This window comes from Chroicocephalus ridibundus, chromosome 6 (assembly GCF_963924245.1).
Source record: "Chroicocephalus ridibundus chromosome 6, bChrRid1.1, whole genome shotgun sequence".
NCBI lineage: Eukaryota > Metazoa > Chordata > Aves > Charadriiformes > Laridae > Chroicocephalus > Chroicocephalus ridibundus.
The window spans coordinates 27,546,702-27,572,819 of NC_086289.1; the positions used below are offsets into that span (position 1 = coordinate 27,546,702).

Sequence of the window (26,118 nt, forward strand, 5' to 3'; positions counted from 1 at the left end):
TTCAGTTGTAGGCAGCCTGAAACAGGGTCTTTGGAGGATATATGATCTGTTCTATTTGACTTTCATTTTGAAATAAAGTCTTTAGCTGTCACAATTGAAAGAAAAACCTTAAACTTTAAATGCAGCTACTGCAAAAATTGGTAAGCCCATGAAGAAACTGGAAACAAAATGTGAACCACCCTATTTGTGTTGACCAAGGGGATTGCAGAGGAGTGGTGTACAAAAGCCAAGGGCTAGTGGAGAAAGCCTTCTTGAGCATTGTTTGACCTGTTTGTTTTACAGAGCGTCTTTCCGCATTTAGTGGAGTGCATAGAAGAAAAATTTAGGTGGAAAATGACTCTTGGCAAAATGGAAATTTTATTAGCAATGTCTGTTTTCTATTGGGTAGCTGAGGGTTTTTTCTTCTTTTGAGAGGATGAAGGGGGTTTTGTGCAGGTTGTTAGTGGAAGCACTTTCTTTCAAATTTAGATTATTTTTTTCAACTTTTTTTAGCTAAAATGAATTTGCAGGTTTTTTCCTCTCACACTTTCCATTAAAAATTAGATTAAAAACTTGAGCAATTATTAGTAGTTTGACTGGCTGACTTCTCTAGACTTGCAAGTTCAGATTCTGCCATCTCATGCTTAGTCTTCTGCTTGCAGTGCTTGCTAAGGTATAGCTTCACCTGCTTCAAGGTAGGCTTTAGCAGGACGATGCCATGGCCATCGGGGTGCAGTCAGCATCGGGACTGCATGCCTCAGCATCTGGAAGCTCTGCTTTTGGCCACAGTGAGGTACAGAGCAGTGCTTTCTCTGGTGGAGGAAATTAAGAGGAAGAAACTGAGTGTAACAGGTTAGGCCTCAGCCTCTTGATAGGACTTGGACTGACCCAGACTTTGCAATCTATTCAGTGAACATATTGCAATCATAGATTGGCTTTCAGGATTTTATGATTCTCTGTATTTCCTGAGTTACCGTGTAGATTTTTTTCCATAACTAGCAAGATGACCTCAAGTTCACCAAGGGAGGTTCAGATTGGTTATTAGGAAAAATTTCTTCACCAAAAGGGTTATCAAACATTGGAACAGGCTGCCCAGGGAAGTGGTGGAATCGCCATCCCTGGAGGTATTTAAAAGACGGGTACACATGGTGCTTAGGGACATGGTTTAGTGGTGGTTTTGGCAGTGTTAGGCTGATGGTTGTACTCAATGATCTGGAAAGTCCCTTCCAACCTAAACAATTCTGTGATTCTAAGATGTCAGTTGAGAGTAGTGACTTGGCCCCTGGCCAGCAGGGTCTCAGTATCTGTAGCTTCATGACTGAAAATGAACCAAGCATATAAGCAGGCAGTGTGTTTCTTAAGTTACCATGTGCTCACTGATGGGCAGGGGTATCTGCCTTCGTTTCTGTCCAGTTTCAAAATAAACAGTTCAATGATAATGTGCTTTTCCAAAACAGAAATGGAAGGGCCCTTTCTCCTTTATTTTACAGACCTGAGCAGCACTCTGAAATGCATTCCTCTGTGATGGTACAGTAGATGATGCGTAAAGGAGTTTAAATAATGTTTACACATCAATGAGACATTGCCCTCCTGAGCCTTTAACAAGATGGGTTTTTTAGAGGAACTTCTGTCTACTTCCTACTGATCCCTTCCCTCACATCTGCCTGTTACTGGCTGAACTATGGTGATACTGGAAGTAGGAAAGGGGAACAGTTAGATTTCCAAGTGTGTAAGTGTCTTCCAGATCTCATAGCAGCCCACCAGTCTTTACCCGTATTGCTAACTTAGCATGAAATGTGAACTGTCTTATTGTTTTGCTGTTGTTCTTTTGCTTGTGTTCTTTTTATTTTATCTTATTTTTGCAAGTTTGGACCCAGAGTCTTAGCCAGGATATTAACAACAATCAGACTTTTAAGTGTAAAGGATTAAAGGTTGATCTACCAAGTTGGACATGTTTTTTGATGTATCAAAAATAATTGCATTCCTTGCAAATATTTTTTTCTTTCCTATCTAAAATTTACAATCGTAATTGTAAAGAGAAACAGGAGATAAAACAGTAGGTGTGTTCTACGGTTGTGTATTATTGTACTGATCATCCCAAATTCTCATTTCATTTCTCAGAAGCACTCTACTCAATTTTGAGATTGGGAGGGTTGAAAAAAATTTAGGGAGAGCACACTCCCACCTGATAAAGTCACGTGAATCTGCAATTTCTAAATTAATAGGAACAACAGAAACAACAAAAATCTGCAAGGAAATTTTATCTGTGCTAATTCTTTCTTAAGAAAGAAATTTGGTTCTTAATTGCTAATTGGGAAAAGTGGATATTGGAAAAAGTTCAGAATAATAACATTCATGTAGTAGTGTTGAGTAGGTAGGGCAGAATAGTGCATTTATTTACCATTTGTAGGTTATCACATGCGTTGTTTTTTTACTCTGTTCTATACTGTTGCTTTTTGGGGGAAACAATCTGGACACATAATTGCTGTGCCATTACTGTAGAAAGAAGCTTTCAGATGGAGATAGGGGTGGGAAAAAGATATTTTCTTGTATTGTAAGCTATTTAGGATAGGGACTTTCTTTTGCTTCACAGAAGGAAATGGCGTTCTGTTTCTTGTGGAGTGCCTTGACCATTGTCATTCCAAAGCCGTAATGGCAATGTTAAGAATAATCTGTTTTATCTATGTTTCTGAGTCTGAAGTCATCCTGTGCCACTAGAAGGCAATATAAAAGCTCTGCTGTGTATAACTTTAGCACAGTTTGCCAGAATGACCGCAGTATTGTGTTTACACTATGCAGATTTTCATGAGGATACATTCTTGGCTGATAGCTGAGTTGCTGGCCTGGAGAAACCCTTGACTGCTTTTTTCATCCTTAACCCCAGTCTTTGATTTGCCTGGTTTTGCTAGTCATCTCCTAGATTAGTCAAAAAAAAAAAAAAAAAAAAAAAGGAAAAAACTTATTTTCCTATTTAATGTGTTTGGCAAATACTTCTTGCACAGGCCTATTTATTGTAAAACTGGAGTAAACATGATTCCCAATGTGGCATTGTTAAAATGCAGCAACTGTGACGCTGATCACAGCGTAGGAGAACGCTGCCCATCAGTGTGGAGGAGGGCACTTTAACCTAAAGGACCTGGGTGCTGCTCTTGAGAACAGGGCCAGGAACTGCTAGTGACACAGACACAGAGAAGTCTCAAGTAGAGTGAAATTGTATTTTTAATTAATTTTAAAATGAAATTAAAAATTAAATTTAAAATTAATTAAAATTTTTAATTTACATTAAAATACAGTAAAAATATTCTATACAATCTTTGCATACATTTCTCTCGCATTATTTCTTCTGGAAAAGCTTTGTCTCTTCAACGTTATGAAACTACCAGGCCCTTCTTCTGGTGAGTGGGCAAACTACCAGGTCACCGGAAGACTCCTGTGCTCAGCTTGCTGTGCTTGCACTGGGAACTACTGGAGAGCAATGCCTCATACCATGCTTGTACTGTGGCGCTCACAGCAGATTCAGTTACCTAACATTGGCGCTGATAAGCAGGTTAATGTAACTTTGCAAAGAGCTTTCTAATGAAGCTTTCTCTCTTTCCCTTTGCAGGTGGTTAGTCGAGTGGCAGCTCAGCAAGGATTTGACTTGGATCTTGGATACAGGCTACTGGCAGTATGTGCAGCCAACAGGGACAAATTCACTCCAAAATCAGCTGGTAGGAAAAGCCTTTTTTTGGTCTATTACTGATTCTTGCATGGTCTTATTCTGAATAAATGCTACCTGTGACTGTCTTGGATTCTTTAGAAAACAAAACGAAACACGTATTTGGTGGTAATAGTGCTGCTGCTTTTAGCATTTCAATGGCACGCTGTTATGAGGATACATGACTTCGGAAATTTGTATTTTCCTCAACTAGTGCTGTTCGTTGCCCTGTTTGATCTTCTAGATGAAATGTTACTTCCAGAAGCACAGATGTTCAGTAATTTCATGGTGAGAATGAACACACTCAGGCCCCTCCATCTTGGTAAACCATGGATTTTGTTACGTGTCAACCTCTAAATACTTCACATTCATTCTGCACTCCCTGGTATATCTATTTGCCAAACTTTTATTCCTTGACTGCATATGTCCCTGCAAACAAGTACTGTGGTTTCTTGTACATCTAGTCATTAGCTTTAGAATTTTGAGGCAAGGGTAGGTGGCAGTGCTATTGGTATATATAAAGTAGCCGTTTTTCCAGTATTTTATGGCAATAACCTGTTACAGGGCTCTGATCAAGTAGCAATATTTGATAATGATGTATTACCATTGCTTCTCTGTATAGTAAAAGTAGAAAATGTACTTCAGGGTCTCACATGTGTGATTCAACTGGAGCATTTAATTCTGGTTCTCCTTTTCTTTCATTAGCTGATGAATGTCAACATAATGTGCACTGACTTGGAAAACGGGCAGATAACTGTTCCATTCCAGACTGAGCATGGAAAACTTTTCTGCTTAGTGCTAAACTGGTATGCAGTCCCTGGTTTTGAACATCAGAAAAGGTTACCTTCTTCCAAAACAGTAATTTGTAGTCAACTGATTGGGTGTTAACATTTCTTCTCATGCTCCTTATCAGTTTTTTTTCAGCCTCAAACTTCATGGCTTCCTTTTGACCTAAGTGCTCTAAGCAGTTCCTCATGCAAAAGTGGCTTTCACATCAAGGCATATTCACTGGACTTAGTGATTTATTTTTTGTATGGGAAGGGATCATTAATTTTACTAGATGTCGAATAAACTGTCTGATTTGCATCCCAGAAAACTGTGTGGAAGATAAAACATACAGTTGACTGGGCACGATCTCCCTTTTTTCTCAATTTCTAGTAAGTTACTATCACCTCTTCTTGATATTTTATTTTTAAAAAAAAAAGCTTGTCAAATGAGGATTTCCAGCTATAAGTGCATTAAGTGAGACATTAAAACTGTATTTCCTTTGAAAATATACTGATTAAAAGTAGTCATAGCCCCTCTCTATGAACCCTTCCTGAAGTGTGTCTCCATCAGTGTGTTAGTGAAGGTGAAGCTGTGAGTCTTTGGATCTTTTCATGTTGCAGTCCTTTTCTTTTAGGGCTTGGATGAGGAGATAGTCTTGAAAAGTGCTGGTCAGTCATCACGTCCTAGAAAAGACTAGAAGATCAAGTCCTAGAAAAGTGTTTGATTTCTGTCAGTAATGACTTTTGGGGAATATATGCTTGCCTTTTTTTTTTTTTTTCCCCCAACTCATTGCCCTGGCAATCTGTACAGATTTCAGTCTTTCCATTGTTAATTGATACAATAATGGGAAAGCTGGTAATGAAATCATGTGCTTTTCTCTCAGTGTACTGTAAAAACCTTCTCAGTCCTGTTTCTCAGTTGCATATGCAACTAATTTATTTCCAGTGATCTTAAATACTTGGTTTCACAACTACTTTAGTTTTACCATGTATACAGTTAGTTAACCAGTTATTCCAGGGATTTCATCATGCCCATCCACATCGTGGTTTTTAGTGCTCTTATTGTCTGTATTAAATACTTATATTTTGGGGCATACCATAACATATTTTGTGAAATGTCACATATAGCCCCTACCCTAAGGATGTCACATTCATATACGATTTACAAGAAGCTAAATCATTGATTGGTCAACTTGAAAGACTGACAGGCTGGGATTACAAATGTGAGGTTGCTTCAGACCATCCTGGCTTTTTTTGAAAGGGTTAATTTACACATCTTGAGTGCATTAACATTTTCTAATTCCTAAAGCAACGGTGGCTCTGCTCCCTCACTTAGTTTTTGTAAAAATGTTGAGATTGTCCTTTGCTTTTTTTGTAAACAGTGTGCATCATTGAAAGCTGCCTTTCATTATTTGCTTAAGTTGTTGTCAAGGATGCTTGCATGTTGTTTTTTGACTAACTCTTTAGTCAAAGAGTTTAATTCTCTTATGAAGAAAGGCTGAGGGATTTGGGTCTCTTCAGTCTGGAAAAAAGACGGCTGAGGGGGGACCTTATCAACACTTATAAATACTTAAAGAGTGTGTGTCAAGAGGATGGGGCCAGGATCTTTTCAGTGGTGTCCGGGGACAGGACAAGAGGTAATGGACACAAACTTGAGCATAGGAAGTTCCACCTAAACATGAGGAGGAACTTCTTTACTTTGAGGGTGGCAGAGCACTGGAACAGGCTGCCCAGAGAGGTGGTGGAGTCTCCAACTCTGGAGACATTCAAAACCCGCCTGGATGCGTTCCTGTGCAACCTGCTCTAGGTGACCCTGCTCTGGCAGGGGGGTTGGACTAGATGATCTCCAGAGGTCCCTTCCAACCCTATGATTCTATGATTCTTTTTTCCTGTTGCATCTGTTGAAAGACACCTTCAACATTTCTTCCAGTCACTTTCCTACGGAAGTCCCCGATGTAGATATCAAATGGCATTATTTTTAATGAATAAGCATTTGTTTTTCCCTCACTCCGGGCTTAAGGGGAATTTACAATGGTTTGAATTCATTCCTTCGGGTATGAATTTAATGCTGCCAAAGGGATCGCTCTGGAAACACTTTTAATCCATATTGTTTAGTGGCTGACATTCTGAAATGTAAGGAGAAAAAACACCTTTTCTAATTGAAATGCATTTGAGTAGGTGAACACTGGAGAAAATAGTTGCACCAAATCCTTTCAAGGGCCATCAACTATATTAATGCCTGTTTACAGCTGAGGACAAGGCTTGTGGACTGGTGTCGTGCAGGCTGGGATGCCTGCAGTGGGCTGGCAGTGGTGGCTGGCAGGCTTTGCAGCTCTGCTGTGTGGAGCAGGTGGACCACCCCAGCCTGATGTCCCTGAGGTCTGCTGGTTCGCAGAGGCAGCTGGACCCGTGCGATTGGTAGTCCTACTCCTGTTCTCTGGCAGTTCCCAGCCTGAGCTTCCACAGGGACATGTACTGGCAGAAGAGCTTTTGCTGGTACAGCTTTTGTAAACCATTTTGATGGTAGCTCCTTGCTAAGCTGAAGAGGTTGAGGAGTGATTCCAGGAGCTGCAGATGGCAGATCACAGTACGGGGAAGCAGGGAGAGAAGAGAGGCTGGAGCCAGGTGGGACAGTAACCTTCTCCGGTGGCACAGCCACAGCTGGAGGGGGGAAGCAGGGGGACAGACCAAGACCTGTCAGCTCCTTAGCATTTCCCATCCAAGACCGTTTTGTGTTGCCGAGACAGTGTTTGATGTTGCCCTGCTTTTACTTGGCCATTGACATAGTTAATAATTAGCTAATACAGATTGTTTTGGAGAATGCCTTGAGGGGGGACCCATGTGGCATGAGAAGTATTAAAAAGTTGTCATGTGTGCTTTTAAATAGTAATGATGATGTAATGACTGTGCCTTTTGTCTCTGCTTTCTGGTGTTTGTACCTGAAATAATAGCTGTGCCTCCTTTTATTCTCCTAGCCCATGCTGCTGCATCTGGGCTGCTGCCTCAGCAGGAGGTCAAATAGAGCATTTCCCACCCTAAAGACAAATGATAAAGCCTTTAAAAATATATGTGTCTCTTTCGGTGACAGCTGCTCCCCACACCTTCCACGGCAAATTCCTTTGCCTTGTTGTGATGCCTATTTGGAATGGCCCAGCAGGTTTGCTGCCTGCTCATTTGCTTTCAGACTGAAGCAACCTCAGTTGCGCTTGATATGTGAGTGCATGGGTGTTTGCATATTCTGGTTTTTCTTCCTTGAACCTGAAGAAGACCTTTTTGAATAGTGCTTGCTTGGACCTTTTCTGAGCATGATATCTGCTGCCTTTGTCCTTCCTGTACAAGATTTCCAGTGATTTGGTAGCTTTATTTTAAGGTCTGTAAAACAGAGTTCAGTGATCTGAGTGTTTATGTCAAAAAAGAAAAAGGAAAAAAGGAGAGAAGGAATAATTTTCTGTTCTGAAATATTTTTTTAAAAAATACTTTATCGAGCTACTGAACTTCATTGCTCTTGTAGCTTACTTTTGCTTTTCTCAGGAGGCCAAGCTGAGGCCAGACAAGGGGACGACAGGATGAGATCATCCAGGGAGCTTTGTCAGAAAAGGACAGTGTTCAGTATCTCTGTAAAGAGAGAGAGACGAGGAAGGCGCCTGAGGGCAGAACTGTGCAGAAAAGGTACTTTAGCAGTCACTGAGAAGCTACAGCAAACAAATGCTGTGATAGCTTGGATGGGCAGCTAAGTGTTAGATGTTTGATAGCAGAGATAGCAACCTCTTTTTGATACTGCTTTGTTTTCAGTCCCTTAGGCTCTGCCTGGTGCGCTTTTGATTTTACTTTTCAAGAGCAGTACTGCTCAATAATCTTAATTTTATATGGAACATAAACTAAAACTTTATGGTATCTGACGATTTTTACATTATGTTTTGTTTATTTCTTTAGCTTTAATGATTGTAATATAACTGTAAAATAATAGGGGTGTTCTTGGTGGACATGATACCAAAGCTGTGCATAAGTGGGACTGTGGGTTCACAAAGGTATTTGCAGTGAGAGTGCATTGGACGCAAGATACCGAGATCTAAGGTATGTCCTGATCGGGGTATATCATCTAACATGTTTTACTACCTTGTTTCAAAGCAATAGTATAGATGGGGCAAAGTGCATTTTGGTGTATTATCAAATGAAACTTACAGAAATGAGAGAAAAGGAGAGAAGAAAGGAGGCTGCAATATGAATGAGGAAAAGGTAGAAAGTAACGATAACCTCTACACTATGGAGGACCATAAGGACAGATGAACACTTTTTCTAAATTTCCAATAACAATGCTCACATTATCTGTGGAGACAAGGCAAAGTGAGGCGACTAAAAGGTTTACAAGTATAGAATGGAAATTACTACAGCCAAGGCCAATGGCATCCCTCCAGCTTGAAGGGACCGAATGACTGACATGCCTGCATTTGGAAAGAAATAGCATATGAATTGTCAGTCTTATGCCTCACACCAAAGATTTTTCAGCGAATCAGTCAAGTCAAAATGGTCTCATATGACTGGAGAAGAAACACAAATACTGTACCTGTACTTAGGGAAGTGGCAGATAAGAAGAATGAGTAGGCAGGTTTATAAGAGCAGAGTAGAAGAGCTTGGCTTGGGTTGTTCGTGAAATGAAACCTGAGCAGAGTTATGAAATGTATGTAAATACTAACAAATAAACAACTTAGAACAAGAAGAGCTATGAAGCTACAGGACAGTGTTGGCACAAAAAAAAATAGAGGTGGAAACTGAATAAATTATTGAAATGAGGGGGAAATTCTGAACTATTAGGGCAGTTGCATTTGGAAAAGGTTTTCAGTTAGAGTAACAGCAGGGGGGGAGGGAGCAGAGGAAAGGAAAATGGAAAAATCAAACTGCCTGTTTAAAGATAAAACTCAATAAATGTATGAAACTGACTGTATTATGTGGTTCTTGATGCAGTTGGAAGCTGGTTAAGCACCTTTTACCTGTGTAGCCCTAAATTTTTGCTACATTTCTGTGCAGCTGACTGCTCCATTGGTATTTAGAGTAGGTATTTAGTAAATACCTACTGCATAGGTATTTAGAGGACTGTCCTGAAACTGTCCACTTGACACTGTTCATTAAAATAAAGGTATCATTTTCTTTTAGCTGTTGCCTTCCAAAACAGCTTTTGATGCAGAAGACTGACTACATTTCAAGCGATCTCTAGGTTCAATTCCCTGCTCTTACCACAGATTCTCACTGTGTGCCCTTGGCCGCTTTGCTCTCTGTTTTGTAGTTTTATATCTTTGAAGCAAGGATAATAATATGCCTTCCCTCTCAGTTTTATTTGTCTGGTTTAATTAAATTCACCATTATGCAGGACAGAAACTACCTCTTCCCCTGTAGGTATGTATCCAGTGCGGTGGAGCCATGGTTTCAGCTGGGACACTTATGCTTTGTCATCATACAGATAAAATAATTCTGTTCTGGAACATATATTGGCAAGATATACCTTTGTTGCAACTAAGGCTCTCTTTCCTAAAGATTTATAGTGTGGATACTACAAATAGATGAGTAATTCATTCTAAATTCATTCAGATTGTGGGGTTAGTTTCAGTAGTTTCTGTTAACGAAGTTGGCACCCCCCCCTTGACCAAAGTGAAACACAGTCAGTACTGTTGCTCAGTGGCAAGCAGCATTAATTCATATCTGGAGTCTGTGACACCACATCTACATTGACTGCAGAAAAGGGGATCACGAGGAAGGTACAGTGGACTTTGCACATTTGTCTTGCTCATGAGTTTATTCAGAACAAAACTCTAAAAAGACCTGCAGTTTGGAAAATTGTATCCTGTATCTTGAGCCTCTGCCAGGTTGGCTTGGCGTGCGGCAGACTTGTCAGGAGTCAGCTCTCAAACGTCTTGAGATGGAGCATCTGAAAGACTTGCACAATGAGAGATGCTCTTCTCCAATGGGCCCTCCTTGTTCGAGCTGTTCCTCTTCCCGTCTTCTGAGATGTCTGCTGCTGATGCGTTTGGTCTGCCTTCTACTCTTAGAAGAAACACGATCATACTTGTGTCAGACTTCCATTATCCTCAGGTTGACAATTCCTCTTCATCTTTAATGTGAGTTTTAGGACCTCATGACATATCTATGTAGGTATTATTTTGCTGGAATGGAAATTTACTTCCTTTTTGGCATTCACTGCTCTGTTGTGCACTTGAACACCTATGTTTATAAAGGAGGCTGCATGGCTGAGCTACTGCTTCTTTATTCTGTCTAGCCAAAATATCATGCGATTTATCTGGCCTGTTCTTTTTAACATTTGACAGGTCCTTGTTACCATGGTACCAATTCTGACTTTGAGAGATGTAGCTGTAAAACTCTGCTGCCAGATTGGAACATTTTTGCACTAATGCCTTTACTTGTAGCACTTAGGAAAATTGCAGGGACTCAACTACAGCAACAAGATAGCTCCGCTGTTTTCTTAGTTTATGCCTTGGATTTTCATGAGGCTGGTACTTACCTGAATGCTCACTTTGCTGTGGATTTTAAGTACATAGCGAATTAGCTCGTCATGCGATTCCTAGGCAGTATTTTTTCCAAGTGTGTGCAACACACTTTCACTTGGACTGGAACTGGCATTCTCCAGAGAAAATTTCTGTTGATTTCTATCACTGTTTTCTGTCTTCTGCTTCAGGGATCCCATATGTGCTGAGAGCAACTGAAAATTTGGTGATAGAGACAGACTAGAGCTTGGTCTCAGTGTGAATATTGAGGGTTTATTTTCTGTTGTTGTTTTGAGTAACGTATCAGTCCCTCTGAACATGAGGTAAGTCACAAATAGAAAGTAAGAAGGGAGGCAGCTGTGAAAACATACATATATTCATGGGAGAGAAGAAAGCAAACTCTTCAGAACGGTATTTGCCCTTTACAAGTTACCTTTTCTCAGCTTACAGCATGCAGTCTTGAACATGTTCCCTTTTGAGCTGCAGTGCATCTGAATGTACCTCACTGCCAGTGCTCTTTTATCAGCCTGTGTGTCTTGGAGGCATTCAGAGCAGTTCATGAGGAGTCCAGCTATGAGAACAGTAACGCAGCAGCTTCCACAGGGATTGGTAGCTTTTTAGCTGCTGGAGGGCTGAACGACTGGAAGCATGAACTGTGTGAACAGATCAGATCATCAAGTTTCAGGACAGCAAGTTCACTTCCTAAATACAATTGAGATTCCACTGGTCAAAATTTCAGATCCGTTCCTAATTCCTGCAGGTTCGTCTGCAGCCTTGTAGTCATCCTGTTAAGAAAAGTTCTTCCTCTGAATACTTTAGAGATGACACTCTGTGAAACACACTGCTTAGTAGACGAGATGTTATATGTGGTATTTCTCTTTAAAAACAGATATTTCCATACCGAGAAGTCTTACTGAATATATGTTCTAGTGTTTCGTATTTTCTAATGCTCATGTTCAAGGACACCTGTTAAAGTATGCCCAAAGCAAGGTATTTACGTAAGTGCTATGTGATAAAATATATTCATTTAAATATCAGTTAAAGAATAATCAAAGAATCATAAGGATTCATCATCATCGATTGTTCTAATTTGTATTGGTCTTTGTGCCTCTTCATGAGAGGGAATTCAAGGAGAAAGACCACAGAATAACAGAAAATGGGTCTGAAGAGAGCTGTTAAGTAGTATATTCCCAAAACAAATGCAGTGTTTTTTCTTACAATGTGTGCTGTTTTTCTGAGAAGCTCAGTAGAGGTTAGTATGTTCATGTTTGATAAGGCCTCTGGATTGTTTCCATTTTATGAATTCTTTTTGCCTCAACTCACTTAAGTTTCAATAACACATGTAAAGAAACCCATCAAATTGGCTTTCCTCTGCAGGTTTTCTAGATGCCGAGGTAAATACACCCTTTTTTATTTTTTTATAGTCTGATTAAAACTGCAAGGATATTTGTGTCTTATTGAGAATTTTTATGAATAAATTCTATTCTATAAATGTCTCAATAATAGAAGGCTGAACATGCTTCTGAGGAGATAAACTGAACACTGAACATCTGCGTACAAAGCAGGGTATTTGTTTCTTGTGCGATAGGCTCCCCTATGATTGTCTGGTCAGACCCAAATGACATTAATCTTGCTCATTCTGGAAGATGCTGTCTTTCCATCACAGAAAAAACAAATGAAATTATTTAGTGTATTTACTACAGAAGCAATTTCAATTAAGGCAAAGAACCAGAGAGACCTCTAGGTTTTCAGTGTGAAAAATGACTCACTACTGGTCTGAAATGAGATTGGGAGATGTAAATTGTTGGAAATTTATAACAGTTGCTGTCTCCCACTGGGAATGTTGGAGTGGTCCTTCCAAAGCCAGATACTATTGCAAGCAGTAAGGGGGTTTTGCTTTAGGGGTCTTCTAGTATTGCAACAAAATGTGTTTGTTTGAAATAATTAGCGGTAACTACAGCAACTGTGACTTGACCAAAGGAAAAGCAAAAAGATACTGGAATTGTGTCACTGTTGTGCTGTCTTGAGAGGAAAAGCCAAGACTTGAGGTAGATTTTTGTTAAAACCAAAATTATGTAAATCTCCTTTCTCTGTTCTGTTACAACATCTTGCATGCTTTACAGGACGTAAATTGTTTTTAAATTCTGATTTAAAATTTTACTCAATTTAGCTAAGTATACGTCTGATATCTAGGATAAGCATCATTGTGAGCTGGGGAAGGACTAGATTGACATTGTGGTCTAGCAACTGTCAGAACAGAAGAAAGAAAAAAATGCTCTTCCGAAAGAGAGAGGCTCTTTTTTTCCTCTTTCAGTGTGTGGAAAAATTAATAGGTAAAGACAAAGTCTTTCTTTGGAGTAAATTCTGTGTTCATTTGATTCTTTGCAGCCAATTATTGCTCCTTGCAGTGATAAAGAAAGCAGAAGCTGCTCGGCCAAGGCAGTAGCATTACAGTATGATAGCTGCTGCTCAAGGAGTTCCTGCCTCTGCACCACTCTCAGTTACACCAAAACAATTGTGTGAAGCTGCGTGCTTGGCGTGAGATCTGGGGACTGATCCGCCTTTTAGAGAATCTTGATAGAGGGGTGGAATGAAGTGTTGTGTTGCCTGTTTTGTGTAAGCAGGATCAGACCCTATGCAGAATAATTCAGTGCCTCTAAAGGGACAAAAAGCTGTGATGAGAAACAAGAATAATATCCGAGAACAGAGTCCTCAAGCCTGTGCCATAAAGCTGGTGGATCATCAAACCACTATTGGAGGCTCAATGGGGTCCTTTGATTATTGATTATAAGATATCTCTGACACACACTAAAATTCAAGCAGTTCAAACTGAGTGAGTATAATTGCGAATATAAGAACCCAAACCATGTGTCAGGACAAAGAAGTCAGCTGAGCAGAGTTCAGCAGCCAGTCTTCCTTGTAGAGTCCTTGCTAGGATCTAGGCTTCAAACAGACTTTCAGTCCTTGTGAAGGACAGTGGAGCGGTTTTCAGCATCCCTTTAGAACAACTATGTATGCAGAGACATTTCAGCCTTTTTTTCTTTGATTGTAATGCGTAGCATAGCAAAAGTTGAAGGTTATGGTAGAAAAACAGAGGGGAAATCCTAACTGCCATGTCTGACTTGGCACAGTCCCCTTTGGTTCAGTCAGCACTGCAGACTGCCAGACTTCTGCAGTTGAGAGTATGTTTTGTGTCCCTCGAATTTTCTTGATCTGTTAGAATTCACATCTTCATGCATCAGTGACAAATGTGTGCTTTCGCTCGGAGAGAGCAGAAGAGCCAGCTTCCAACTCTGGGGAGGGTTATGTTTTCAAATCAGGGGAGGATGGGAAATAATATTGACCCCACATTTAATTAAATCTTAAACTGGTCAATCAGATAGTCCTAAACTCCATATAAGGATGATGATGACCTCTAAGGATAGTCCTCAAAAAGCTAACACTGATACATGGCTGACAGTCTCTGCATGATAAAAATCATTCTGGAAGGGAATTTTGTAGAGAAGAAAATAAAACCTAAAGTGAGGATCTGGAAGGAATTGTGAACATACATGTGCATCTGTTGTGAAGTAAGTGTATTTGGACTGTGGTTTGAAAACATACTGGAAACTTGGAATAGTCAGATATTAATTATATACGTTGCCCCATGAAAGAAAACCATTTATTCTGCAGGTGCCATTTAGTCTACAAAGGTGAAAAAAAAGTCTGTAAAGGATCATTGTTCTATTGTTGTATTTATTTGCATAGGTGATGTTTTTATCTGCCTTTCATCTCTCTGTCCAAAACTCTTTACTTATCATGAGGTCAATAAAGCTATAAAGGTCACAGAGAGATTGAAAATACAAAACTATGCTTGAGAAAGCTCACATATGCATAAATAGCTGTTTTCTGTAGCAATGTTGGAATTATTCTTTAAGGTTCCATGTCTAGAAGCGTTATTAGTGATGCCTTTTCTGAACTCTTGTCTCCTCTTCTCTGGAGAGAAAGCTTTGATTGCTGGCTGCTCGGGATGGTGAGAAATTGTAGATTCGGTGTTTTCAGCATCCCCAGACCAAACATCATCTGTCCTGCACATTAAACAGTGCTCATTCTTTTGGCAGCTGTTTGTAAGTTTTTAAAGCAGTAGGAGAGTGGAGATGACAGAGTTGAAATAGGTCCGTTCCTTTTACTGATGCAGCAGAAAGATACGGAGCAAAGAGGGAGAGGTCCCAGTGTGGGAGCAGAGGAAAAGGGCAGCGTCTGCCTGCTCTGCCTACAAAGCTGGCGCATTCTAGACAAATGAGTTAGTGTGGGAAAGCCTGGATCTTAGGATAAAAGTAGAAATTTTAGGATGAAAAATCTAAACGTGTCCAGGGAAACCCAATCATATGGTAACACAAAATCCAAAGTAATGGGAATGGGATAATGAAGTTTTATGAGATCTGCAGGTAATAACATGGTTCTCATTATGGCCTGCGCAAGTTAATAAGCAAATAATATCCCCATAACTAAAATTACTAGCTAAATTAATTTTTTTTCTACACCTTCTTCAATGCCAGTATGTCAACCTATTTTAACAAACTAAACGGCTTTAAAAGAATTGTGTTAGTTCTGTCACTTAAAGCATATTGCTTTAATAACCCAACTGGTATGTTCTTACTTTGTTCTTGTGTCTCCAAATGCACTCATGAAGTAGATGGGTAGTTGACTTCTTTATATCATCAGCTTTCTCTTAGTGTAATTTGAGGCTGGACCTTTTTAAACTTTTTTCCCAGTGTTCTTTTGAAAGCAGAACATTACGTATGTGGCAACAGTTCTTGAGTAAATGAAGGACTAGCCATCTCACTACATGCGCACAGTTGTAAGTGGGGATTCTGAAAAATCACGAAAATCAGTGGGATTTCTGGTGGATATTTTTCAAAGACCTGTTGGTATTTTAGCTATGTATTTGACAGTACAATTAATGCAAACTGCATAACAAATCCTTTGCTGTTGCAGTTGCTCGGCCCAGCTCAGGCACCTGGTAGTCATTCCAGTAGCAGTGCAGCCTGGTGCAGCACAGTCGTCCCACTATGGGTTGCAACATCTTGGTACAGAGGATCAGGGAACCCTGCAGTGAGCTCTATAGATGAGAACTGTGATGGACGGCAGAGAGTCTTTAGAAGAAGTAGTCTTCAGGGTTCCTCGTGTATTTTGAGTAACTCTTTCTGTAGTGTTTTCCACAGTAAACTCGCTTCTTGGTTTTCCTTCTATTTTCCTCTTCCCCCTCCACTGCTGTGTCTTTACAAATCCACCTTTAATTGTAGCATGCCTGCAGTTAATAATGACTGTCCTGTATTCCGGGTTTTAAAAGGCCATAAACACAGAAGAATGGGCTGAAGTATCTGAGTTAAAAGACTTGTTCAAGATGCTATCTGTGTGCTGAATACAATTGCATGGGCATGTTAAAAGGCATCAGATTTTCCTCTAGAGGTGTTTAGCAGAGCAGCCTGGCAGGAGTTGGGGCTTTGATCTTGCTGCTTTGCTCTGGGTGTGTGCTACCAAGCACCTAGCTGTCTTTTGACCTCTGGGACTTGAACTGATTTCTGTTGTCTCGGTGAGTGGTGTTCATGTTCTTGGCATTCTTCATGCAGGTTTGTTTTTTTTCTTTATTTAATGCTTTATTATTTTGTGTTTGGTTTTACATGACTTTAAAATATCCCAAATATTGAGACCTAAAAGCCATCATTCAAATGAGCAAATAAGACATTTACAGCAGGCTCCTCCACACTGCAAGAATTAACAACAGTGAAAAAGGATTCCTATATAAAATTAATTTCTCTATGAAGTAGCTGCTTACTTGTAAATTTTCATTTATAGTATGTGGAGCACAACTTTTTGCTCTTTATTTACATAAATGGAAAGGATTTTCTACCATTTTAAAAAAAAAAATCTGACTTACAAAAAGAAAGACTGGACCCCCCATTTTACAGTGTAAGTGAAATAACTCTCCACTCTCATCGTTCTTCAATCATGAAATTGTCATTACTCAGGAAAGGACTTGGGTCGGTGCTTATTTTTTGAGACATGCTTAGCCTCTTTTTGCATGTTGTGAGTGAAGATGAGTTGTTTAAGTGCATTCCTGAATCAGAACCTTAGCACTAATCCTTCAGTCACTGCAAAGAATAAATGAGGGGCAAAGACAAAGGGCCAAATTAAAATCAACGAGATTCTATTCAGATGGGCTCTGCTTCAGCAAGCACACATCTAATTATAAGCACACAAGTAGTCTCACTGACGTCAAAGTTAATTAAACTGCTTAAATTTAGGCACATGCTTAAATTCTTTGCTGAATCAGTATTTTTGAGCCAACGAATAATAGGACATCACTGCTGGTCCAAAGCAGGCTGGGAAGGAGTTTAAACTCCCTCTTTCCTCTATCAGTTCTTCTGAGGTCTGCCTGCCGGTGTTTTATTTGACTTGCAATGGTGAAGGCATGTGTCAATATGTTAAAGTTTCTTAGAGTGTTTGCTAGCAATACCTCAGACGTGACAGTTGGATCTCTAGTATTTTTAAGGCACCTTTCCTCCATGCAGTACACTGTGCAGTATGGCAGGACTGTGCCCAACGCAGTAATCTTTCCAGCTTTACTTTTCCTGATGCCACTCTTTGGAAATGAATTCCTTTGTCCAGTCTCTGAAAGTCGAATTACTAACTTATTTTCATAACAAAACCAGAAATGAAGAAAGCATCTAGACAGAAGTGTTAAATGAAGAATGCCTGTTATACAGAAGCAGCTTTGATTCTTTTTGTTTGATGTGTTATTTTAATTCATGATGTCATAAGTAAATAACCATTAGTTGTTGGCTTTGAATCATTAAGTGCCTGATAAGAATTTCCCCTGTAGGAATACAAAGGACAACATGATCCTACTTACACAGAAACATACATATGGGAATTTCAGCCACATTTTGTAAATGAGCTAGGGCTCGTTGTGAGCTTTTAACTATGCTCCCTGCCTAAATAACACAGTAAAGTTACCCTGATGTACTAGCAAGGGATTAATCAGGGAGGTGCACTGCAAAAGATCAGATTTCTTCCACTTGGTAAAACTCACGCCATGGGGACTTAGGGGCTGCAAAGGAAGTTAATAAAGTTATCAACAGCAATAAGTTCAAAAAAGAAAAGCAGGTAAGAGAGCTAAATAAATCTAGGCTTGTGTTTTAAAAGGTACTCAACATTTTGTTTACGTGTATGTTATCTACAAATTCCTCGTAATTGCCTGAGTCTAAAGCTTAAATTTAATCATCTTTAGATGATTAAAGATGATTTAGATGACCAGAAAATGACGTGTATTCATTTATGTATTTGTATCTTTGTTTTTTTAAAAATAAATAAATAATTGCCTTCCCTCCTGATGACTTCTGCATCAGTTTCACCAATAGTGACTGAAAGCTGTTGCTTTTGGAAAAGTGCTCTGCTACGTGTGCAGGCTGCCTTGACGGAGAACAGGTAACCTTGTAGTCAGTATTTGTCTGTATCATGTAATTTATTTCAAGCCAGTTAGCAGCTATATTCACAGTCTGGAGTCGCATGGTTTAACAGGTGGCTTGTAAGTAACAGCTTCAGTGTAACTTGTTTCCCTTTGCTAGCTAAGATAAAGTAAGGAAAGAGGGAGCAGGAACAGTGAATGAGAGACTGTTCTCTAATGAGAGAGCTGGGCTACAGTCAGTGACAGAGCATCAGTGTTCCTCTGTTGGGTATCTCCCACATTATCCTCCTCTCTTCTGTAGCAGCTCATCATCCTGCCACAGGTCAAGAGTATAACCTGGAGAGAGTCAGAGCAGCTACTGCAACTGCTGAGATTGTGTGCATGGAGTTAGAGGAAGGAAGTAGCCCATCCTGCGAGCAGCTTTCTTGTGAATATACCATAATGTGTCTTTTTTGCTGGATGTCATCTCAGCCAGCAAAGTAGAAGAAAAACTCAGGCCTGAATGGTGGATTTTTTCGCCATCTTTTTTGTAGAGTATTCCTTGACCGCATGCCATGTGTCTCCCTAAAATGATGATTTAATTAATTTAAACCAGGATATTCCTTTACCAATTTTCTTAGATTTTTTTTTCCAGTCATATTTCCATATTTTTCATACTAAACAGGATTAAAGTGTCAAACTGTATCCGAAACACTCATCATAAGAGAAGGATCAAAGTGGGGGCACAGTCATTTTATACATAGAAGTTGTCTAAATGGATAAGAGGTTATAGGAGGACCTGTAATAAAATCACCAAAGTGGGCAGATTTAGTTATGATTAGAGCATGCTACCAGAGGTGTTGAGTTACAATTGGGGCTTCCCTAAAAAGTTGTGTCTCTCTTCTTCACAGCCAGCTATCTGGATTTCCGTTCGCAGTTACCCTGGATGCTTCAGAGGGATAGCGAGTGGCTTAGAACCATCACGCTCTCTTGTTTGCGTGAGGACTTTGAAATCTTTGTTTGGAAGCATGTCTTATATAAGTATTTGAGACTGTATAAAAACAATTAATTGAAGAGAGAAAACAGTCATTTGCTGACCATTTGAGGACCAAATCAATTCCCCACTATTCATTCTTTTCCTTTTATCATCTTCCTTTTTCTGGGGTTGCTGTTAAGGGACAGTTAAGAACAAGTGGTAGGATCTGTCTTTCATACCCATGTTGCAGAGAGCAACAAGAGCATGAGGCATCCCGTGGACTCTAAGATGCAATGCAAATCTCTTGTCTTAAGTGCTTGTGGCAAACAACCATCTGAAGTGTACATATATGCAGGGTCTGTGCAGTTTGAAGTACTCCCGCTATCGGTAAATAACTTCCTCATTCAAAAGGCTAATCGCACATTCTTATTAGAGAAGCTAAAGTGGAGTATCTCCAGAAAGCTTTGCTTTCTGACCTTTACAGCTGTTACCTCCGGGGCAGAGTGAAGCAGGATATTTGCCTTACTATTGACTGTGACATTTCTGTCCTAAAAATAGACCACTACAATCCCTTTCTGGTTGAGACTGCCACCCTCTACGAGTATGTAATATTCACTCAGGTCCTGATTTTCAGAGACCTGGAGTAGCTGGATATGTCAGATGGAATGCTAAAGCCCCCAGTTTGGGCCAATAAGGTGAAAAAAGAGGAAGGAAAGTTACCTTGCTGTGTTGTCATTTGCTGTAGTACAGAAAATGTTTCCTGTGGGAATCTTTAGCTTAATCTGAGTGTGCTGAAATCAGAGATGATTAATCCACTTAGTGGATCCTTCAGCAATGGAAAGTGGCTGCACAAATCTATGTAAACCAGGGGATCTTTTCTATCTCCTCGATTTACATAGTTAAGAGTTGTTAGGTTCTTAGCTACAGGCATGTGAGTTTATTCTGCACCGTAACAAATGTTGTAGCTTAATAGCACTTAGTAACAGTATTTTAATCATATAAAATAGATATATACTCATCCTATGTGACTTTTATAATCTAGATGAACTGTCGATTGTATTTAGATCTTTATTTTTGCGCATGCTTTGTCTATATGCAAAAATAAAGTATTTTTATGAATACATTCTATTTCCTGCTGGTTTCGATGACTGTAAAAGGCACTAAACGTGAATTTACGCTGGACTGGTTGAAAAATGTTAACAAAAATGAAAAATTCCATAATGCGTTTTATTTATTTTTCAACCAATGCTGTTAGTCATCCAAGGCCATGCAAACAAATGTACTGATTCTCTTTAGTTAGCCATATGCATGCTGACCTTCATGTAGTTGAGTTGCTTCTTTGATATCGGTATTAAATGGTAACATATGGTAGTTATTATCATGGGAATACCAAGAATTAATCTTTACAGTAGAAAAAAACCCCTTCTTTTTCAGTGGGACATTCAGCTTGGGCAAGCTGACATGGTTAGAATAGAGATCAAGTTCCTCTCTCACTAAATCTGTTTGCCTGCATACATCTTAGTCAGATCACAGGCTAAATCATTTGAGGTCCTGATCAGTCTTTCAGTGTTTTCACTTGGCTTTTGATCTTGGGGAAGACATATTTCCCTTCAGTGCCCTGGGAAAGAACTGGCATGCCATTTCAGCTTAGAGCAGCACAAAGAGCTGTGTCAGATCCCCTTAGAAGTGCTAAGAAGACACAGTGGGAAGCGGAAACCATAACAGTGCAGTTCCTCAGGGAAGATGGAAATGGTATAGGGGAACAGGCATTCATACAGCTCAAGAAGGTAAACACAAACACTTGTGTTGAGTCACCTGCACAGAGGGCATTCTTAGTTGAAGATCTGTTGGAATTAGCTGTGGGACTAACCTTTTCTTGTTTGCTTGTCATATTGGAGAACTGCTGGTTCTTTTGGGAATGGAGAGAAAGGAGGAGAAATCACTGTGTTACAGAGAAGATATGCTCATCGCTTCAAACCCACCTACTGCTTCTACCCTGCTGATCTTTTAGTACTACAAGAAAGTCATGGGAAGCCTGTAACTTTTGAGCTGAGGAAACACATTCTTCACATTAATAAGCAATTTCCCACAACAAATAGCAACGGGAGCTTTAGGGTTCTTCCATTGGAAAGAATGATACTAATTGTTTTGCCATAATAAAGCGGCTAATAGGAGCTCCTTCCCCACATCCCCCTTTTTTCAGGTCAGTGTGGCACATTCCAATTTGTGTTTGCTTCAAGGCACCGGAGGAATCCCTCATGGAGGGGGAGGGTTGTTTTAGCACGCTCAAGCGCGCAAGCAGTAAGCCTTTTGCTTTCTTCAAATACACCAGTTTCAGAGTAGTTGGGAGGATTCTGGATTTCCCCCCACGCGCTCCAAAAATGCAGCATTCTTTGTTTTTCTACTACAAATGAACTGAAACCCATAATCTCTGTACTGAGCAGAAGTGATTAAAATAGTGTGGAACAGATGGTTTAAAAGCTGCCAAAGATTGAATCTTTTGCTATTTTGTTTCTTGAAACAACTACATTCGTTCCTGAGTCAGCTTTGAGTGGGCCATCATAACTCATCAGAGACAAGAGAGCATACTTGTTTCTGTGTCTTTGGCTGCTTATTAATAGCAATTAATTAATTTAAGATTTTTATTTTTTTTTTAGTTTTTTAAAAGATCTGTATGTACTACAAATTGAGGTAATGCATCATTTTCATACAGGACAAAAATGGAAGTTTTCCACAGAGCTTTTAACAATATTTTTTTCTTGGAAATTTTACTACTTGTGTTTGGGTTGGTTCCCAGGAGGGGAAGACCATGTTCCAGTTATAGTATTTAAAGAATAAAGATACCGCAGTACTCTTAAGTGGTACGTGTTTTTGTTGCTCAGGACGTGCAAGTTTAGCAATCTATACACATTGATTTGTACAGAGAAGTTTCTAGACGATCTCGTGGTCCAGAGACCTCTCATAAAGCTGTCGGCATCACGTGTGCTCTCCCTGCTGTTGCAGAGGAACAGATGCCCTCCATAGAATGCTGAAGACCGGGGGACTTGCAAACAAACAGTATGGAGTCTTGTCCTTCCCAGTGTGTGTTGTGAAACAGCATCTTTCTCTCTGGAGCTACTTTTTTTTTTTAAAGCCGTAGTCTGTAGTTTAGATCAAAGGAAGTATTTTACTATCGAGCCAAAGCGTGTCAGCTATGTTAAGTGAATGTATGGCGGCAGAATGCACCATACTGGCCTCTAGTCTTTCACTTCTGCCATGGAGCCACTCTGGCGGTTTTGTACGTTGCAGATTCTGACAAGTTCTTTGGATATTCCTAAGTACCCATAGTTTACTAGTGCTACTTACAGTGTATTTTACATAGAGGTTTTCTGCTCTCAGAGAGTAGACCAAAAGGTTTGGCATCCCCTTGGGGAACATTTTTAGAGATCAATTTTGTGGACTTAGAAAAATATTTATTGGTCACTTATAGTTTTTGTGAAACCTTGTGATTTTCCTCTTGTACAAACCTTGCATGAGCTGAGCCATTACCATTTTGTTGTCTCGATCCTAATTAAATTTAAAGTTTTCAAGCAGTAATCCTCCTAGCAAAGTAATGTTATTTGATAATGCAAAAAGTTCTGACATTCACATTCAAGTTGGGAAATAGAATGCTACCTGCGTATAGCGCACTAATAAATGACTTCTAGATAGGAGGGTAGCAAAACCAAGCTGCATTTGTGTTTTTATTTAAAGACGCTCTTAATTTTGTTAAGGTTTACAGTTTAAAATTAGAATTTTAGAAATTTAGTGACTCTCTGATTTCTGTAGATGATGCTGTTTAAGCAAAGCAGTTTTGAAAAATGCAAGTCTCACCGAATGATTGTTGGAATTGAATCTCGTGGCCATCTCCCCTTGCATTCATGGAAACTGCTCTGTTTGGCCACCTCATTTTCTGCTTTTCTCTCCCACTGTAGCAGCTACCCAAGTACAAAAAGCATAGCTGAATACTCTTTGTTATCTAGGCTCTTCTGTGAAGTAAAGAACCAGGCTTCTGAGAGACGTAACTAGAAATAAGGAGGCAGCCCAGTTGCTGAAGTCTGGAGGGTACCACCAGCAATGCTGTTGCAAGTTAGAGTCTTGGATGCTGGAGAGACCGTCCTTTGGCTCTTCTCGGTGGAAGGCTTTTGCTGTTGTATATGCTGCAGGTGTATTTGCTAAACCTGAGTTATTGCAATACACCTGAGACCCACTAGGACTGAGTAGTGTTTCATCTTCTAAATATTTACTCTGTTTTGCTTTGTTTCCCTGAGGGATTGAAGGCTTGGTACTAAATTGGTTTTTATTCCCTTTTTTTTTCTTTGGGGAATGCTGTGTCTCTTGGTCAAACCTTGGTTACTCAGTTAATGGACTTTGTATCTCCTAAAGTACCAATTTTTTTCTAAGGCAGAGGAAGGTAAATGAGGGCAGAGGAAGGATTTTGAAGGTTCTCTATTGAAACTTCTGGTTTTGTTTATTTTTTTAATTCTCCTAAATACGCAGTCTAGGAAGTGACATAATTGCATACACTTTTAATTTCCTCAAAGCTCTGTGTGGTCTTCATCCAGCTTCTCAGATGTTGGCTACAGATGTTTAAAATCGCTTCCTCCCAATTAAACATCTGCTCTGAAGTGACAAAGTGTAAGACCACATATGTCTGAAAGGCCAATGCATGCACAAACAGTTTTTGTTAGTAGATATAACGGAAACTTTTTCCCTTGCCTGGGCTTTTAATGCACAGACACGTAAGAAATTGCTCCTATTCAGTTGCTCCTATTGAACTCCATGGGGGAAACTGAGTTCCGGTTGTAAGTACAAGTTTAAAAATGCGCTGCTGCTTCTTGATTTTCTCTGTAAGTCTTTTGGATGTTGCTTATTCAAGGATGTCACTTGCTCTACTGTCTAAGGGTTATTTGCTATCCCACTGGAGATCTTTTTAGACCAAAAGTAGTGATATGAGTCAATCTGGTGACTTTACTATTTAGTTGGGGGAAAATATGAAAAAAATTAATTTTTTTTAAAATTGGCGCAGTATGGCTGTCATACCAAATGAGGATTCACATAGGCAGTCTCATCCTTTGATCACTCAATGCCTAGTGGTCTTTGCCTGGAATGACAGCAGGGTAGATGTATACAAGAGGAAAACTGATTATGACCAAATGGTAATAACAGTAGTACAACTGGGAGAAGAGTGGAGAAAATGTTAGAAATTATTCATTTTTTTGGTTGACAGAGGTAGAATATTGATGATGTTAGGTAGAGGTAACAAAGGATTAAAAGAAATAAATTTTTGAAGATGTCAGAGAAAAATCTTGGTTTTATTCCATAAGGGAGAAACCAACAAAAAGGAAAGAAGTGGCAAAGAAAAACCCTTGCTGGTGGAAATTCAGCAATTTAAGTTCGAATTAAAACATATATGGCAAATTAACTTGAATTAAAACATGTATGGGGAGAGTTTGTTTGTGTGTGTATGTTGTTGCCACGCTGTGGTGTTAGATAATAACATTCTATAGTGTGTTATTTCTTTTGTTACATCTTAGTCTGCAGAAGTGCAAATGGGTTGTAAAATTGTGATGTGCTTTGCTGTGTCAATCCTGCTAAGTAAACTATTGTAAGGATTTTTAGTGGGGAAAAAACCCACTAAACGAGAAACATTCCAAATTACAGGTAAGTGATAATGTTTCAGGTATGCAGTCTACTGATTAAGAGCTTATTAGGCATGACAGATGTAAAGTGAAATGTTTTCAGAACATATAATGTTTCTCAAAGTAGAATTCCTAAGTATGAAATTCTCTTGAACTGTGCACAGTTGCAACATGAACGAAAGATTAGCAAACTTTCAAAAGTAATTTAGATCTGAACAAATTAACCAGGCAATATCTGTTTTAAGTCTTTTACTTCTTGATCAAAATGGATTTCAGAGGGGCTGAATTCAAGATAACAAATTTGGCACTGTAGGCATGTGAGCTGAACTGTAACCAGTGCGCTCCTTTTGTATATGCTGCTGAACAGCTACTGATGGTAACAAGATAACCCGGGCCGCATCGCAACCCACGCCACAGCAAAAGGCCAGTCAACCAAGTTAACGAAATCTGGAACTCACTCGTTATAGTCACATCCTTGATTATAATGATATGGTTTTTTAAAAGGAAAAAATATGTCACTGCCGGCCTTCTTAAATGTATAATGTTCACTTTTTAAACAAGTTATTGGAAACCTTATTTTTTTGCCTTAATCTGTTGGTGAGATAGATAAGTATTTGTTATACCAGTTCCTGGCTGTAGTCAAAGTGGTCGCTGTCCTAATAGGGTAACCTCATCTGCCTTGGCCACCAAAGGAAGAAAGTGCAGAACTTTCCAAAGGATCTAAGGTATGGTTTTTCTGCTGCCCTGGTGCAATGTTGCTTGGTTGTGCTGTTGATGTTACTGGTGCTTTCAAAGATCCCGTGTGAGATCAAGGCCAGTTGTGCTAAGAAACTCTGTACAAGAAGAGAACTTGTAACTGAAGTAGACAGGAAGAATGGAAGGTAAATGAAGGCACAGGCTTCTGAGGGGGGAGTTAACCCTGTCAGAGAACTGGGAACTGCTGTCTTGAGTCTCACAGCTGCCTCGATCACACTGTTGTTTCTCTGCTACTGCCATTTTGGAGAGAGAGAATAGAGAATTTACAGTAGTTGTGAGGATTCCTCCTGATTTGACATCATCTTAAAAGTGATGAACCTCCTGTGGAAATGAACAGCGTTAACTCAATTCCAAGAGCTT

At 39.6% G+C, this 26,118-nt stretch overlaps 1 protein-coding gene across 7 annotated transcripts in view; it reads left to right on the forward strand.

The window, feature by feature from the left end:
* ZMIZ1 (zinc finger MIZ-type containing 1) overlaps positions 1-26,118 on the forward strand; it is a 352,580-nt gene that overhangs the window by 221,522 nt on the left and 104,940 nt on the right. For all 7 annotated transcript variants that reach the window (XM_063339621.1, XM_063339622.1, XM_063339620.1 and 4 more), the window contains one exon: positions 3,584-3,689. In XM_063339621.1, the coding sequence (XP_063195691.1) occupies positions 3,584-3,689 (106 nt within the window). The remainder of the gene's footprint in view (positions 1-3,583; positions 3,690-26,118) is intronic.